Consider the following 16307-nt stretch of genomic DNA (forward strand, 5'->3'; position numbering starts at 1 on the left):
CTCTTAGGCAGAAGCTCTTCCCTGGGAGGGTGCTGAGGCGCTGGCACAGGGTGCCCAGAGAAGCTGTGGCTGCCCCATCCCTGGCAGTGCTCAAGGCCAGGTTGGACACAGGGGCTTGGAGCAAGCTGCTCTATGGAAGGGGTCCCTGCCCGTGGCAGGGGTTGGAGCTGGAGGAGCTTTAAGCTCCTTTCATCCCAAACCATTCCATGACTTCAGGTTTCATCTGTGCAGTGAGATGTGAATAAAACAGGGAAATGGGCTGTGCCAGCGTTCCTTTGGAAAGCCCAAACGTGGTTGGTTCCATCTGGGGAGCTACCTGACTCCCTGCATGCACTCCCAACAGTAGGATGCTCCCTCTGGATATCCTGCGAGCTTCTGCTCATGACCTTAGCGTCATTCCTAGGTGCTCTTCCTTGAGCCTTCGCTCCTGACCGAGTAACTCTGTCTGACAGCTACTGTGAAGCACTGGTGCTTGGCGTGGACGCTGTGCGAAGCGCTCTGGGGGAAGCTGAAGGAGCTGGAGGCCAGCTTGGAGGAGCCCAGGCAGTACGTGCTGGCGCTGGAGCGCAGGAGGGCCTTCTCCCGCTGGCTGTCGGCCACGGCGGCCGCGCGCATCGAGGAGGAGGTGGCCGTGTCCCGGCACGGGAACCCCGTGGAGGCCGTCTTCAGCTGCCTCACCGGCAGGAGGATCGGGGAGGCCTGCAGGCTGGCCCAGCAGTCAGGTGAGGCGCCGCGGTGCCTGCTCCGTGCCGGACGGTGCTCTGGGTTAAACGCAGCCGCTGACTCGGCACCACGCGGCTGCTCGAGGGGGACGGACAGCATTTAAATCCCACAGGTTGACACAAAACCGGCTTGATCCCTAAAGGACAATATAACACTACTGCTAATAATAATGATAAAGGAAAGCACTGGAGACCTCAGAGCAGCTTCCTGTGTCTGAAGGGGGCTACAAGGATACCCGGGAGAGACTCTTCATCAGGGACTGTAGTGATAGGACAAGGGGTGATGGGTTCAAACTGAAACAGGGGAAGTTAGGTCAGATAGAAAGCAGAAGCTCTTCCCTGGGAGGGTGCTGAGGCGCTGGCACAGGGTGCCCAGAGAAGCTGTGGCTGCCCCATCCCTGGCAGTGTTCAAGGCCAGGCTGGGCACAGGGGCTTGGAGCAAGCTGCTCCAGTGGAAGGGCAGGGGGTTAGAATGGGGTGATCTTAAGCTCCCTTCCCAACCCAGATCATTCCATGCTTCTATGTTTTTCAGAGCTTAATGGCTAGTTTAAGCTTGGTCTTCTGTGTTGGCTCACATCTTTGAAGTTCTCCATTTCTCTCCTCTGAGGAATCTGTCCATCCCGTTTTGTCTTCTCCCTTCACCCCCGTTTAGGGGGGTTATTTCACAGCAAATTGTGCACACACACCAGTTGGGCTGATCCAAGTGCCCCACAGCTCACAGGGGTAGCTGAGGCACTGGTGGGTGGAGGATCTGCCTGAGGTGCTGCTGTGTCCCATTGCAGATGACCACAGGCTGGCTCTGCTCCTGTCCCAGCTGGCCGGGAGCCAGCCTGTGCGGGACCTGCTCACCATGCAGCTGGTGGACTGGCACAGGCTGCAGGCAGACTGCTTCATCCAGGAGGAGAGGCTCCGGATCTTCGCCCTGCTGGCAGGAAAGCCTGTGAGTCCTGTGTCTCTTCTCTTCTTGACTTCCCCTTCTTGGCAGCAGCACTTTCACACTGCAGCACACGACCACAGTGCGTGGTATGCAGTAGGAGAGGAGGACAAGGTGGTGGTGGGTTTTCTGTTAGTGTGATCTTAGTGTTGCACGCCTGGTTGGGGCGATCCCATGCACAGACACAGGCTGGGGAAAGAGGGGATGGAGCCTGAGGAGAAGGACTTGGGGTGTTGGGTGAGGAGAAACTCCCCATGATCTGGCTGCAGTGTGTGCTTGAGCCCAGAACCCGCCATGTGCTGGGCTGCACCCCCAGAGTGTGAGCAGCAGCTCAGGGAGGGGATCCTGCCCCTCTGCTGTGCTCTAGGGAGACCTTAGAGCAGCTCCAGTGCCTAAAGGGGCTGCAGGAAACGTGGGGAGAGGCTTTGCCCGACCTGAGTGCTTTGTCTCTTCAGGTGTGGCAGTTATCAGAGAGAATCAATATCAATGTGTGCTCGCTGCTGGACTGGAAGCGCTGCGTGGCCGTGCACCTCTGGTACCTGCTTCCTCCAACAGCTTCTATTTCCCAGGCACTTGCCATGTACGAGTTGGCCTTTCAGGTAGGTCAGTTGTTCCTTGGCGTGAGGAGATCTTACTCAGTCCCGGTGACTGCTGCTGCACTGAGACTTCTGTGAGCAGTCAGGTATCCCTGTGGAAGTGCTGAGTGTGGAGTTCACTGTGTATGGGTTCGTTATTTCAGTTGTCAGAGCCCTTCACCAGCTCTGTGATGAGTTGTTGCAGCAGTGCACTCAAATGAATGTTCTTTTCAAAGGGAATAAAGCCCTAGGGTTGAACCTGTTGGTAATTCCGGTCACTTGAGGAGCTCGGCACTGCTCCTCAGGTGGTAGCAATGCATTTTAAGTGCATCTTCCACTGATTGAGTGTTCCCAGGTATTTGACAGCTACCCCAATCTAGGAAGATGGGAAGTGGCCAGCAGCAGGAGCTGTCTGAGCCAGGTACCAGGCAGTTTTCCCACTGGGATGTTTAATACTCAGCTGTCTGACTTGTCGGATGGTCTTTGAACCATCCACCCCATTTGTTTCACTGGGTGTTTTACAGCAGACAGAAGGCGAGCTGCAGGCAGCGAGTGGCTGATGCATTATGCAGAGGCTGGTTGGTGCTGCAGAGCTGTCAGCCTCTGGGTACAGGCAGACAAAGGGCTCTGTGGCAAAAAGTGTTTAATCATTTAACTAAAGATCCTTCAGCCTCCATCTGTGTGCTTAACAATGGCCCAGCATCAAGTGTAGTAACTCCTAATGGGTGCATGCTCAGTGCTGCAGGACTCTATTGAGGAGAAGCTCCCCATGACCTGGCAGCGTGTGCTTGAGCCCATCATTAATGCAGAACACTGTAACCTCTGCTCTGGAGCCAGGCTGAGAGAGCTGGGTCAGCCTGGAGAAGGGAAGGCTCCTGAAGGGGAGACCTGAGAGCAGCTCTAGTGCCTAAAGGGGCTGCAGGAAACCCGGAGAGGGGCTTGGGACAGGCCAAGGGGAATGGAGGCTGCTGAGCTGTGTGGAATGCAGGATGCAGTTTGTTCAGGGTTAGCTTTAACTGACTGTTAAAACTGGTTCTCTAGAACACATCAGAGTGTGAAAAATACGCCTGCTGCCCTCTGCCTCCCTACCTGGAGGATTCTGGCTGTGTCATAGAGGAAGATGACAACACAGGAAGGCCTCTGAGGGACGTCTGCTTCCACTTATTAAAGCTCTACAGTGACAGGTAAAGAGTCCCAAAGCTTCTATAGAAAGATCTTGGATCAGTGAATGACCTGAATTCCCAGACCAGGGGTCTGAAATCAGCCTCAGCACTTAGTGAACTGCTCCAGCAGTCAAACCCTGCCCCGTGTGTAGGCCCTTAAAGCACACGGTGATGCTGTTGCTGCTGGTGGTGGTATCACTGATGAAATTGGAGCTCTGGAGCGTGGCTGTGGGGAGTTCTTGTGTGTTGTCTGTGTCTTGAGGAGTGCAGTGGTCCTGCTTTGTCACAGCAGCCTTTTTGAAGGCCTTGAAAAACCTGCAGGAGGGTTTAAACCATGGCAATCACGTACTAAAGGAAAGGTGGTGACAGGCTGGGTGCAGACTCAGAAAAGCAAAAGGATTTTAACAGTTACTCTTATCTTTTTGTTATTTTATTATCTAAAATCAAAGCACTCCCACACACACACCCTGTAAATCACATCTGTGGAATAACTGGAGGTGGGTGGAGGGAAGGAGCTGAGCAGCACCAGGCTCTGACTGTGTGCACAGCAAGCTGTTCATGCTGCATGTTTTCCCTGCAGACACTACGACCTTGACCAGCTGCTGGATCCCAGGAGTATCACATCCGACCCCCTGGACTGTCGCCTGAGCTGGCACCTCTGGGAAGTGCTCAGGGCCCTGAACTACACCCACCTGAGCCAGCAGAGCCAGGGGGTGCTGAACACCAGCTACGCTGCCCAGCTCGAGAGCGAAGGCCTCTGGGAATGGGCTGTTTTCATCCTGCTGCACGAGCCCAAGACACAGTGAGTGAAGAGCCTGTTCTGCCTCTTGCCTTCAGAGTAACAGTGGGGTCTGTTCCGTTTGTGCCCTTTTCCATTGCCAGTGAGTGTAACACTCTGCTGCTGCCTCCCTCAGTCGTAGAGCCATTGAATCAACAGCGTTGGAAAAGACCTACAAGGTCCCTGAGTCCAACTGCTCCCAGCACTGCCAAGGCCACCACTGCCCCATGGCACTGAGGCCTCATCTCCACGGGGTGTGAACCCTTGCAGGGCCGGTGCCTGCAGCCCTGCCCTGGGCAGCCTGTTCCAATGCCTGAGCACCCTCTGGGGCAGGAATTGTTCCTCAGCTCCATCTAAACCTGCCCTGGTGCAGCTTGAGGCCGTTTCCTCTTGTCCCATCCCTTGTTCCTTGGGAGCAGAGCCCAGCCCCTCCTGGCTCCATCCTCCTCTCAGGCACTTGTAGGCAGCCATCAGGTCCCCCCTGAGCCTTCTCTTCTCCCCACTGAACCCCCCAGGTCCCTCAGCCCTTCCCCATCACACTTGGGCTCCAGGCCCTGCACCAGCTCCATTCCCTTCCCTGGCCCCGCTCCAGCACCTCAAGGTCTCTCTCGTAGCGAGGTCCCTAGCGCTGAGCGCGGTCCATTGGAGCCTGTCTCTGGTGTGACGGGGGTGCTGTAGGGATGACACCTTTGTCTCTCCCCAGCGTCCGGGAGAGGGCCGTGCGGGAGCTGCTGACCCGGCACTGCGTGCTCAGCGAGACCCCCGAGTCCTGGGCCAAGGAGGCGTTCCTGACGCAGAGGCTCTGCGTCCCCCCGCAGTGGATTCACGAGGCGAAGGCAGTCCGGGCGCGGATGGAGGGCGACAAGCATAGGGAAGCCCTCTTCTTGTTCAAGGCTGGCCACTGGAACCAGTGTCACAAGCTGGTTGTCAGGCACTTGGCCTCAGGTGGGTCTGCTCTGCTCTTCATTCTGCCTCTGGAGCAGGGCACACAAACACAGGAGGGGCAGAATCCTCGGGTGCTGAGGACCAGGAAGGGGTAGGGCTGTGCTCATCATTAGTGCTTGGCTGTGTCAGAATAGCTCTCACTGATACCTGGCTGTAAATGGAGTATTTCTGGCCATGGCTGATGCTGTCAGGGAGTCACCAAACTGCCCGAGAGTGTTGTCCTTTGCTTGCTTTGTCTGCTTCTGACATGTAAGAAGCCCTTTTGCTCCATTCCTCACACTCTTGTTCTCCTCAGATGCTATCATCAATGAGAACTACAAGTACCTGAAGGGATTCCTGGAGGATCTTGCCCCTCCAGAACGCAGTGCCCTCATCCAGGACTGGGAGATGGCAGGACTGGTCTACCTGGATTACATCCGTGTCATTGAGATGCTGGACAGGATTCAACAGGTAACAGATGAAAACACTTGGATTGGTTTCTTCCTTCAGTTTGGAAGCTCCTGTGGAGTTCTGCTTTTAGAATAACCTTTTCCTCGCTGTCAGTGTTAATGTTGGCGTCACCCTTCAAACAGCACATGGTGCATGTCTGAAAACGGGGAGGTCTGGAAGGTCCTGTTGAAATAAGATAGAGGGTGGATTGGAGCAGCATGGTCTAGTGGAAGGTAACATAGACAACCAAGTTACTATAAATTACTTGTGCAGTGATTTAGGGGTAAAACCTTTATGTAATCGCAGACCATAAGTTACAGAATCATAGAATAGTGAGAAGTTGGGCAGCTCGTGCTGAGCTGCCGGGCTGGGGGCTCGTGGTGCTGCTCGAGGACAGGGTCTGGCAGGTCAGGGTGGCTCAAGGGCAGATTTGGGCTCTGTTTGTGTCGGTTCTGAGCTTCGCTCCCCCAGCCCTGGAGCCGGCCCTGGCAGCAGGGGATGGGTGAGGAGCATGACCCTGTCCTGTGCTGTCCCGTCCTTCCCTCCTCCTCAGCAGAGGGTACCGGGAGACGGAGCCACTCAGGGTGCCCAGAGGGGTTCGGGTTCTCCAGGACCAACCCTGGGACCATCTCCAGGACCAAGTCCGTGCAGGAGCCCCCGTCCTTCCTCCTGCTCCAGCCGAGCAGGGCTCAGGCTCTGGTCCCAGCCCCTCAGTGCAGTTTCCAGCAGTGCTGCTGGAGGGTGCGGGACAGGAATCGGTCTTGCAAAAGCCTCGGTGCTGGGGCTGGTGTCGCAAGTGCCTCTGTGCGAGGGCAGGAGGGTGCTGAGGAACCGGGCCGAGATGGGGAAGTGCAGGCGGGTTCCAGCTGCAGGGTGGCAAATGGTGAGAGAAGGGAAGATGAAGCTGTGCAGGAGGGGAGGCGGGAGGAAGGCTCCGAGGAGGAGGGGAAGGAAGGGGAGAGCTGGGGGAGAAGGGGAACTGGAGGCAGAGAGAGGGCAGCTCTGGGCTGGAGGCAGCAGCCGGGGCCTCGGTGCCTGCCAGGGCTGGTGTGGGGTTGTCCTCTCTGGGGCCATGGGCTGCTCCCCCCTCACACCCCTCCTGCCCCAGCTGCCTCCTGAGGGCACGGAGGGCGCAGCGGAGCAGAGCGGTTTCACTTCTGGTTTGCAGCCGTGTTTGCCCCTGGCCCAGCCCCGCTGTCCTGTGGGGCTGAGGGACGCGTGTGCATGGGCCGGCTGCTGCAGCCCCCAGTGCAGCCGGGTCCTGCTGGGCTTGTCCTGCAGCAGGCACAGAGGCAGCGGTGCCGCTTGGTGTGAGCCCAGCCCCCTGCTCGCTGCGCTGCTGCTCCTGCCCCTCAGTGCTGGTTAAGGCAGTTCTGGGGCAACACCACCGGAGGGACCCGGAGCTGTTGGAGCGAGGCCAGAGGTGGGCACGGAGCTGCTACGAGGGCTGGAGCAGCTCTGCTCTGGAGCCAGGCTGAGAGAGCTGGGCTGCGGCAGCCTGGAGAAGAGAAGGCTCCTGAAGGGGAGACCTGAGAGCAGCTCCAGTGCCTGAAGGGGATGCAGGAAACCCAGAGAGGGGCTTGGAGCAAGCTGCTCCAGTGGGAGGTGTCCCTGCCCGTGGCAGGGGGTTGGGACAGGAGCAAGCTTTAAGGTCCCTTTAACTCAAACCATTCTGTGATTCTAAGATGTGGCTCTGTCCTGCACCTGTGCTCTGTGTAGGGAGATGTGGGGTAAGTGAAAAGGAATGGCACTCGCTGTTAGCTGCTTCGTGGGGAACCTGCCTGTGAGTCCCCTCATGCAGTTCAAGGCTTCCCATTTCCCAGCTTCAGGTGTTGCCCTCACACAGGTTGTAGCATGGGTTATGTCTGCTGTTGGATGGATCTGCCCAAGTGTGCTCAGTGTTGCTGCTTGAGGGGCTTTGGCTGACTCAGAGCCTGACTCTTGTGCTTGCTTTTCAGCTGGATTGTTCCACCTATGAGCTGGAGAGGTTACACACCAAAGTGACATCGCTGTGCAACAGGATAGAGCAGATCCAGTGCCACAGCGCCAAGGACCGCCTGGCTCAGTCAGGTACAGTGAGACCCCCCCACCCCTGCATTGCCTTCAGCTCTGGGGCAACAGCACAAGGGGTACAGGGAGTCCAGAGGAGGGCACGGAGCTGCTGCGAGGGCTGGAGCAGCTCTGCCCTGGAGCCAGGCTGAGAGAGCTGGGCTGGGGCAGCCTGGAGAAGAGAAGGCTCCTGAAGGGGAGACCTGAGAGCAGCTCCAGTGCCTGAAGGGGCTGCAGGAAAGCTGGAGAGGGGCTTGGGACAAGGGATGTAGGGCCAGGCCAAGGGGAATGGCTTGAACCTGCCCGAGGGGAGACTGAGCTGAGCTCTTAGGCAGAAGCTCTTCCCTGGGAGGGTGCTGAGGCGCTGGCACAGGGTGCCCAGAGAAGCTGTGGCTGCCCCATCCCTGGCAGTGCTCAAGGCCAGGTTGGACACAGGGGCTTGGAGCAAGCTGCTCTATGGAAGGGGTCCCTGCCCGTGGCAGGGGCTGGAGCTGGGGGAGCTTTAGGGTCCCTTCCAACCCAAACCATTCCCTGATTCTGAGGAACGAGGCCCTGTTCCCCTTGGAGGAGCTCTGTGTGGGTGGAGGTGTCGCTGCTGGCACCTGGAGCCCATGGCAGCTCCTCTCCTCTCCCCTCCCCTCTCCTCTCCTCCCGTTGCAGACATGGCCAAGCGCATCGCCAACCTGCTGCGCGTGGTGCTGGGGCTGCAGCACGCCCCGGAGCCCGTGTGTGAGCCCGCGGCCGAGCTGCAGCGCGTGCCCCTGCGCCTGCTGGCCCCGCACATCGGCCGCCTGCCCATGCCCGAGGACTACGCCTTGGAGGAGCTGCGCAGCCTCACGCAGTCCTACCTGCGGGAGCTGACGGTCGGCACGCACTGAGCCCCCCCCCGGACACTCGTTTTGTACCACTCGTTCCCCTTCCCCTCGGCGCAGGTTTTGTCCATAAAGGTCTCCAACAGCTTTAGCCCTGGGTAACGCAGCAGTCTTTGTCCCCGGGGCGCGCTGGGGCCGGGCGCCCCTCGCAGGCTGCTCCCCAGCCGCACACCACGCTCCTGGCACCGGGAGCGCTCCCTGCTGAGCCTCGTTGTCCCTGCGGAGGGGGCACGGCGGTGGCTTCATCCTCTGGCCAGTCCTGGGGCAGCGCAGAGCATGGGAAGCAGCTCTGGGGCAGTTTCCCGTGGTGGGGCTGCGCTGGGGAAATCCACGAACCTTCAGCACTGGCCATGGATGAGCTTGAGGCAGGGTTTTGGGTTAGGGGGTTGCTGCTGGGGGGTGAGGGGAGAAGAAACCTCACTCAGAACTGTCTTCTGCATCCTCATGTGAAGGGGGAGGCTGGAACAAGTTCATCCGTCCCCCAGCTGCCTCCCTGGCTCCCGAGCAGGGAGCTGGCGTGAGCTCTGTGAGGCTTCTCCCCATCACCACCTTCAGGCTGCTGCTGGGACAGAGCCCGTTCTGCCCCAGGCCCTCCGAGGCTCCGACTGCCTGCGGGGCCAGAGCTGGTGTCACCGAGTGGAGCCACCATCGGCACAAGCCCATCCCGTGCTCCGGTGTGCGCTGTCCCTGCTCCTGCTGTGTCCTGAACCCCACTTAACTCTTGCAAGAAGGAAAAGCAGCTCCTCCAGGGCCTGCTCCCGGGTCCGCTCCCGTGTCGGGGTGGCTGCAGCACCTCCTGTGGGGAGCAGCAGCTTCCACTGCCTGGAGCTCTCCCCTGGCTCCGGAGGTCTTCGTGCATGAGGGTTATGTAAAGGTTTTTATTGAAGAATTATAAATAAATGCTCTAGATTATTTTCCTGTCTTTTTGAAAACAATAAATAAAATGTTTATAGAATTCCCACCGTTTCCTTTGCTTTTCCAGCCCGTTTCAGTGTTGGAGCCGGGAGGAGCAGCAGGAATTAGGGTGTGATCATGGAGTCCTTTAGGATGAAGGAACCTCAAAGCTCCTCTATTCCCAACCCCTGCCACGGGCAGGGACCCCTTCCATAGAGCAGCTTGCTCCAAGCCCCTGTGTCCAACCTGGCCTTGAACACTGCCAGGGATGGGGCAGCCACAGTTTAAGTCCCTTCAACCCGAACTGCTCTGGGATCCTGTACTGAGGAGGAGGCTCTGGGCTGGGCTCTGCCGGTGCTGGGAGCCCGGTGCTGCTGCCTTTGCCTCCTGCCGTTACCGCAGCCCTGTCCCTCCGGTGCAGCGGCTCCCGCCGGGCCCGGGGATGAATAATTCACTGCCTGGAAACCGAGCCTCCGGCCTTAAAACCGATCCCGGTGCTCGGCATCTGCCGCCGGGAGCCGGGTGGGAGCGGAGCCAGGGCAGGGCTGGCGCCCGGGGGATGCTCCGGCACCGCCACGGCAGGGACCGCGCTGCCGCTTGTGCTGCACCCCCTGGGTCCCATCCCGTACCCTGGAGCGCTGCTCCCACAGATGGGAATCACCCCTTTTCCCTTCCCTCGCTCCTTCCCTGCGGCCGGAGGACCGGGCGCCCCTCGCCGTGCGCTGCGCTCCCTCCAGCCCAGGCGCGCAGCATCCCCCCTCGGCTCTCCCCACCGCTGCTGCCTCGGTGGCTTCCAGCGCCCCAGCGTCTCCCTTTGAGCCCCGAATTCCCGTTTCCAGCTGCCCCTGCGCCAGGACCGCGGGAAGCGGCCCCTTCCCCGCACCAGGGGCCCCAAGGCGCCGGTTTCCAGCCCCCGAGGCTGCGGCCTGGGGCTGCAGAAGCCCCGGGCGGGAGGAGCCAGCTCCCCCCTGCGCGCTCCTTGTCACCGGGTCCCGGTCCCGGTCCCGGTCCCGAGCTGCCCGCGGCGGTGCTGCCCTGCGGCGGGGGCGAGGGCTCCCGGTCCCCCCGGGACCTCCCGGCGCAGGCAGCGCCAGAGCGCTCCAGCCCCGGCGCCGTCGCAGCCCCTGCGGGCCCCACAGAGGGACCGGGGTCCCCCCCATCGCCCCGCGGCTCCCCCCTCCGTGCCTGACGTCACCGGCAGCAGCGCCCGTGTCCCCCCGCGCTCGGGATGGAGCGGCCGCTGCTCGCGCTCTGCCTCGCCGCCTGCCTCCTGGCCCCGGGTAAGCGAGGGCGCTGCCCCCCCCCAGCACAAGGGGGGCCGGGGGGGGTGCGAGGGGCTCGGGCTGGCCCCGGGTCCCGGTGGTCCCTGGGGCCGGGGCCGGTTGCGCCCGCGGCCGCTCCATCCCCGCTGTGCATCCCCGCAGGCGGCCGCGGGGCCCCGGGCAGGGTCGCCCAGAAGCTGCTCCACGACCTCTTCGCCAACTACTCCAGCGCCCTGCGGCCCGTGGAGGACACGGAGCGGGCGCTCAACGTCACCCTCCAGGTCACCCTGTCCCAGATCATCGACATGGTGAGAGGCGCGGGGCCACGGCACCGCCGGCGCCTCCCCTGCTCCGCACTGACCCCCCCAGCTCCCTCAGCCCTTCCCCATCACGCTTGGGCTCCAGGCCCTGCTCCAGCTCCGCTGCCCTGCTCTGGCCCCGCTCCAGCCCCTCAATGCCTCTTGCAGTGAGGGGGCCAGAGCTGAGCACGGGATCCGCGGTGCGGCCTCACCAGTGCCCAGCGCAGGGACCCCTTGGAGCCAGCTCAGAGCTCCCCAGTGCCCCCAGAGCAGCACAACCCCGGGGTCCCAGCCAGCCTAAGGCCAGGTTGGACACAGGGGCTTGGAGCAAGCTGCTCTATGGAAGGGGTCCCTGCCCTCCCTGGAGGAGCTTTAAGCTCCCTTCATCCCAAAGCATCCCATGACCCCATGACTGTTGCAGAAGGCACCGACCAGGCTGGGTGCTGAGGGGGGTTGTGGGTGACAACGGGGGCCATCCCCTGTGCCCAGCCCTGTGCCCCCCACAGGACGAGAGGAACCAGGTCCTCACCTCGTACCTGTGGGTGCGCCAGGCCTGGCTGGACGCTCACCTCACGTGGGACAAGGATGCCTATGGCGGCATCGACAGCATCCGCATCCCCAGCAGCTACGTGTGGCGGCCGGACATCATCCTCTACAACAAGTGGGTCACGGGGCCCCCCCTTCACTGCTCCTGGAGCCGGGGGGCTCAGAATGGGGCTGGGGAGGCTGATGGGTGTCACCAACCCTGGGGCTGTTGTGGGGTGGGAGCAGGGGGGTCTGGGGTGGGTGATGGAGGGAGGCGGTCACCGCAACCGGGGGCTGGCACCGAACCCCGCGCTGGGGGTGATGTGGGGCTGGGACACTGCACTGAGGAGGATCCGAGCCCCACATGGGGCCCCACGTCCGTCCCCCCAGCGCCGACGACCGCTTCGGCGGCTCGATGGAGACCAACGTGGTGCTGCGCTCGGACGGGCTCATCCTGTGGGACGCGCCCGCCATCACCAAGAGCTCCTGCAAGGTGGACGTCTCCTACTTCCCCTTCGACGGGCAGCGCTGCCGCCTCACCTTCGGCTCCTGGACCTACAACGGGAACCAGATCGACCTCCGGAACCGGCTGGATGCCGGCGACCTGACAGACTTCGTGGAGAACGTGGAGTGGGAGGTGCTGGGGATGCCGGCCACGAGGAACGTGGTCACCTACGGCTGCTGCTCCGAGCCCTACCCCGACGTCACCTACACCCTCCTGCTGCGCCGCCGCGCCTCCTTCTACGTCTTCAACCTGCTCCTGCCCTGCCTCATGGTCTCCTTCCTGGCCCCGCTCAGCTTCTACCTGCCCGCAGACTCGGGCGAGAAGGTGTCGCTGGGGGTGACGGTGCTGCTGGCGCTCACCGTGTTCCAGCTCCTGGTGGCGGAGAGCATGCCCCCATCGGAGAGCGTCCCGCTCATCGGTGAGCGCCCGGCACCATCCCACGGCAGTGGAAAGGGCGGCGGCGGGGGGGGGGTGTGGTGCGGTTCTGGTGTCCTCAACACCAGAGGGACCTGGAGCTGTTGGGGTGAGGCCATGGAGCTGCTGCGAGGGCTGGAGCAGCTCTGCTCTGGAGCCAGGCTGAGAGAGCTGGGCTGGGGCAGCCTGGAGAAGAGAAGGCTCCTGAAGGGGAGACCTGAGAGCAGCTCCAGTGCCTGAAGGGGCTGCAGGAAAGCTGGAGAGGGGCTTGGGACAAGGGATGTAGGGACAGGCCAAGGGGAATGGCTTGAACCTGCCCGAGGGGAGACTGAGCTGAGCTCTTAGGCAGAAGCTCTTCCCTGGGAGGGTGCTGAGGCGCTGGCACAGGGTGCCCAGAGAAGCTGTGGCTGCCCCATCCCTGGCAGTGCTCAAGGCCAGGTTGGACACAGGGGCTTGGAGCAAGCTGCTCTATGGAAGGGGTCCCTGCCCGGGGCAGGGGCTGGAGCTGGAGGAGCTTTAGGGTCCCTTCAGCCCAAACCAGGCCGGGGCTCTGTCATTCCACAATCCTATGGCTCTGTGATGGGGGTGCAGGTGTCAGCCCCTCACTGTGGCCTCACCTCATGGAACCATAGAGCCATGGACTGGGCCAGGTTGGAAAAGCTGCTCGAGCTCCCGCAGTGCAACCGCTCCCCGCCCTGCCGAGGCCGCCACTGCCCCATGGCACTGAGGCCTCGGCCCCATGGGGTGTGAACGCCGCCTCCATCCCTGCCCCGCCCCGTTTCCCCGCAGGCAAGTACTACATCGCCACCATGACCATGATCGCGGCCTCCACGGCGCTCACCATCCTCATCATGAACGTTCACCACTGCGGGCCGGGGGCTCGCCCGGTGCCGCGCTGGGCTCAGCGCCTCATCCTGCGGCACCTGGCGCGGCTCTGCGGGCTGGGGGGCGGCTGCCGGGGCCCGCGGCGGGCTCCGGGCCCGGGGGATGCTCGCGGGGAGCTGGGGGCCAGCCCCGGGCCGTGCCCCCGGCAGCGCTGCCTCTGCCACCACCGCGCCGTCCTGGACCACGTCGCCTACATCGCGGGGTGCTTCCGCCGGCACCGCGCCGCGCAGCGCCGCAGCGGGGAGTGGAAGAGGGTGGCCAAGGTGCTGGACCGGTTCTTCATGTGGGTCTTCTTCCTCATGGTGCTGCTCATGAGCCTGCTGGTGCTGGGCAAGGCTGCCTGAGGGACCCAGCGCCCCGGTGCACCCCCGACCACGGCTCCCCACCGGTGGGGCCGGCTCTGGGTGCGCCATGAGGGCGGATGGTGCTGAGCACCCCCCGTGTCTCCTATGAAGGTGCAGGGTGAGAGCTTCACCGGTGCTGGGCAGGAGGAGCCCAACAGTGGGACCCCAACCAGTGCCTGCTGCAGGCAGGAGGGCTCCCAGACCCCCGGGTGGCTGCATCCCCATTGCACCCCCACTGCAGCCCCATTGCACCACATTACGCTCCCACTGCATGCTATTGCACCCCATTGCACCCACAGTGCATCCCCACTGCATCCTTGTTGCACCTGCATTGCACACCACTGCACCCATACTGCATCCCCACTGCATCCCCATTGCATCCCCACTGTACCCATACTGCATCCCCACTGCATCCCCATTGCATCCCCACTGCACCCATACTGCATCCCCACTGCATCCCCATTGCATCCCCACTGCATCCCCATTGCATCCCCACTGTACCCATACTGCATCCCCACTGCATCCCCATTGCATCCCCACTGTACCCATACTGCATCCCCACTGCATCCCCATTGCATCCCCACTGTACCCATACTGCATCCCCACTGCATCCCCATTGCATCCCCACTGCACCCATACTGCATCCCCACTGCATCCCCATTGCATCCCCACTGCATCCCCATTGCATCCCCACTGTACCCATACTGCATCCCCACTGCATCCCCATTGCATCCCCACTGTACCCATACTGCATCCCCACTGCATCCCCATTGCATCCCCACTGTACCCATACTGCATCCCCACTGCATCCCCACTGCATCCCCATTGCATCCCCACTGCACCCATACTGCATCCCCACTGCATCCCCATTGCATCCCCACTGCATCCCCATTGCATCCCCACTGTACCCATACTGCATCCCCACTGCATCCCCATTGCATCCCCACTGCATCCCCATTGCAACCCCCCTGTACCCATACTGCATCCCCACTGCATCCCCACTGCATCCCCACTGTACCCATACTGCATCCCCATTGCATCCCCACTGCATCCCCATTGCATCCCCACTGTACCCATACTGCATCCCCACTGCATCCCCATTGCATCCCCACTGTACCCATACTGCATCCCCACTGCATCCCCACTGCATCCCCACTGTACCCTGCACCTGAGAAACCTGACAGACTGGAAATAGAACCCTGGGGCGAGTGTCCTGCTTCTGCCTATCCATGGGGGTTCCTGGGCTGGCACCGGCAGTGGCTGATGTGGGCTGGGGGTGAGCACGGGGTGGGGGACACGCAGGGCCCAGGCCCCCCATGGGATGCGCTCAGTTACAGCCACACTGGCCCAGCTGCTGGAACGGGTTAAATCATCAGGGGGAGGCGGGTGACCGGAGACAGCCGGGAGTCAATCACGGCTCCAAGGGGAGGAGAGGCCCTGAAGGGAGCTCACAACGAGCCCCACGAGGGAGGGAGCTGATGCTGCGGGAACCGGCCTCCTGCACCCCTGCATGCCCCGCTCCACGGCTTCCCGCCGGGCACCAGGCGTCTGCCAGGACGGGCAAAGATGAATCCAGACGAGGCCCTTTCATGGTGCTCCTGGCGCCCGTTCCGCGGCGACAGCCAAAGGGTTCGGCTCCTGCATCCACCGTAGGAGCCCCCTTGCCCCCTGGCTGGGCTTGCGGCAGAGCCTCGCTCCGGAGGGACAACGGGAGCTGCAGGAGCGGGGAGTGCAGAGCCCGGAGCCCGAGGGGGCGCCCGGCAGCGCCGGGAGCTCCTCCCCCGGAACCGGCCGGCTCCGTGCGGCTCTCCCGGCGGGGGGGGCAAGGACAAGCGGAGACCCTGGCAGGGCCCCGAGCTCCCCGGAACCGAGCAGGGAGCTCCTCCTCGCCGGTGGAGCCCCGGGCAATGGACGCTGTGCGGGACCCCCGGCAGCGCCAGTGGGGGGGCCTGGCCATGAGCCGGGGGGCAGGAACAGCCCCTGGTGACAGCGTGGGGCAGGAACAGACCCTGGTGACACCGTGGGGCAGGAACAGAACCTGGTGACACCGTGGGGCAGGAACAGGACCTGGTGACACCGTGGGGCAGGAACAGGACCTGGTGACACCGTGGGGCAGGAACAGAACCTGGTGACACCGTGGGGCAGGAACAGGACCTGGTGACACCGTGGGGCAGGTGCAGAACCTGGTGACACCGTGGGGCAGGAACAGACCCTGGTGACACCGTGGGGCAGGAGCAGAACCTGGTGACACCGTGGGGCAGGAACAGAACCTGGTGACACCGTGGGGCAGGAACAGACCCTGGTGACACCGTGGGGCAGGAACAGACCCTGGTGACACCGTGGGGCAGGAACAGAACCTGGTGACACCGTGGGGCAGGTGCAGAACCTGGTGACACCGTGGGGCAGGAACAGAACCTGGTGACACCGTGGGGCAGGAGCAGAACCTGGTGACACCGTGGGGCAGGAACAGAACCTGGTGACACCGTGGGGCAGGAACAGGACCTGGTGACACCGTGGGGCAGGAACAGAACCTGGTGACACCGTGGGGCAGGTGCAGAACCTGGTGACAGCGTGGGGCAGGAACAGAACCTGGTGACAGCGTGGGGCAGGAACAGAACCTGGTGACAGCGTGGGGCAGGAACAGAACCTGGTGACACCGTGGGGCAGGAACAGAACCTGGTGACAGCGTGGGGCAGGAACAGAACCTGGTGA

General features: G+C 62.2%; 2 protein-coding genes across 5 annotated transcripts in view; both read left to right on the forward strand.

Moving 5' to 3' along the window:
- The window catches only part of LOC133263874 (nuclear pore complex protein Nup98-Nup96-like), a 37870-nt gene extending 29384 nt beyond the window's left edge, over positions 1–8486 (forward strand). For all 4 annotated transcript variants that reach the window (XM_061443721.1, XM_061443723.1, XM_061443722.1 and 1 more), the window contains 9 exons: positions 453–722; positions 1505–1662; positions 2112–2255; positions 3273–3415; positions 3975–4196; positions 4876–5117; positions 5413–5567; positions 7505–7616; positions 8256–8486. In XM_061443721.1, the coding sequence (XP_061299705.1) occupies positions 453–722; positions 1505–1662; positions 2112–2255; positions 3273–3415; positions 3975–4196; positions 4876–5117; positions 5413–5567; positions 7505–7616; positions 8256–8473 (1664 nt within the window). In that variant the 3' untranslated portion in view covers positions 8474–8486. The remainder of the gene's footprint in view (positions 1–452; positions 723–1504; positions 1663–2111; positions 2256–3272; positions 3416–3974; positions 4197–4875; positions 5118–5412; positions 5568–7504; positions 7617–8255) is intronic.
- A 2038-nt stretch (positions 8487–10524) lies between these two features.
- Positions 10525–13595, forward strand: LOC133263873 (neuronal acetylcholine receptor subunit alpha-10-like). The gene is made up of 5 exons (XM_061443720.1): positions 10525–10641; positions 10786–10931; positions 11429–11583; positions 11838–12370; positions 13156–13595. The coding sequence occupies exons 1-5, from the start codon at positions 10590–10592 to the stop codon at positions 13593–13595; spliced, it is 1326 nt and encodes a 441-aa protein (XP_061299704.1). The 5' UTR covers positions 10525–10589.
- Positions 13596–16307: the final 2712 nt, after the last annotated feature.

The sequence above is a fragment of the Pezoporus flaviventris genome, unplaced genomic scaffold, assembly GCF_033815535.1.
Source record: "Pezoporus flaviventris isolate CSIRO_AGI_PZ_B2104156 unplaced genomic scaffold, CSIRO_AGI_Pfla_v1 ptg000509l, whole genome shotgun sequence".
Lineage (NCBI taxonomy): Eukaryota > Metazoa > Chordata > Aves > Psittaciformes > Psittacidae > Pezoporus > Pezoporus flaviventris.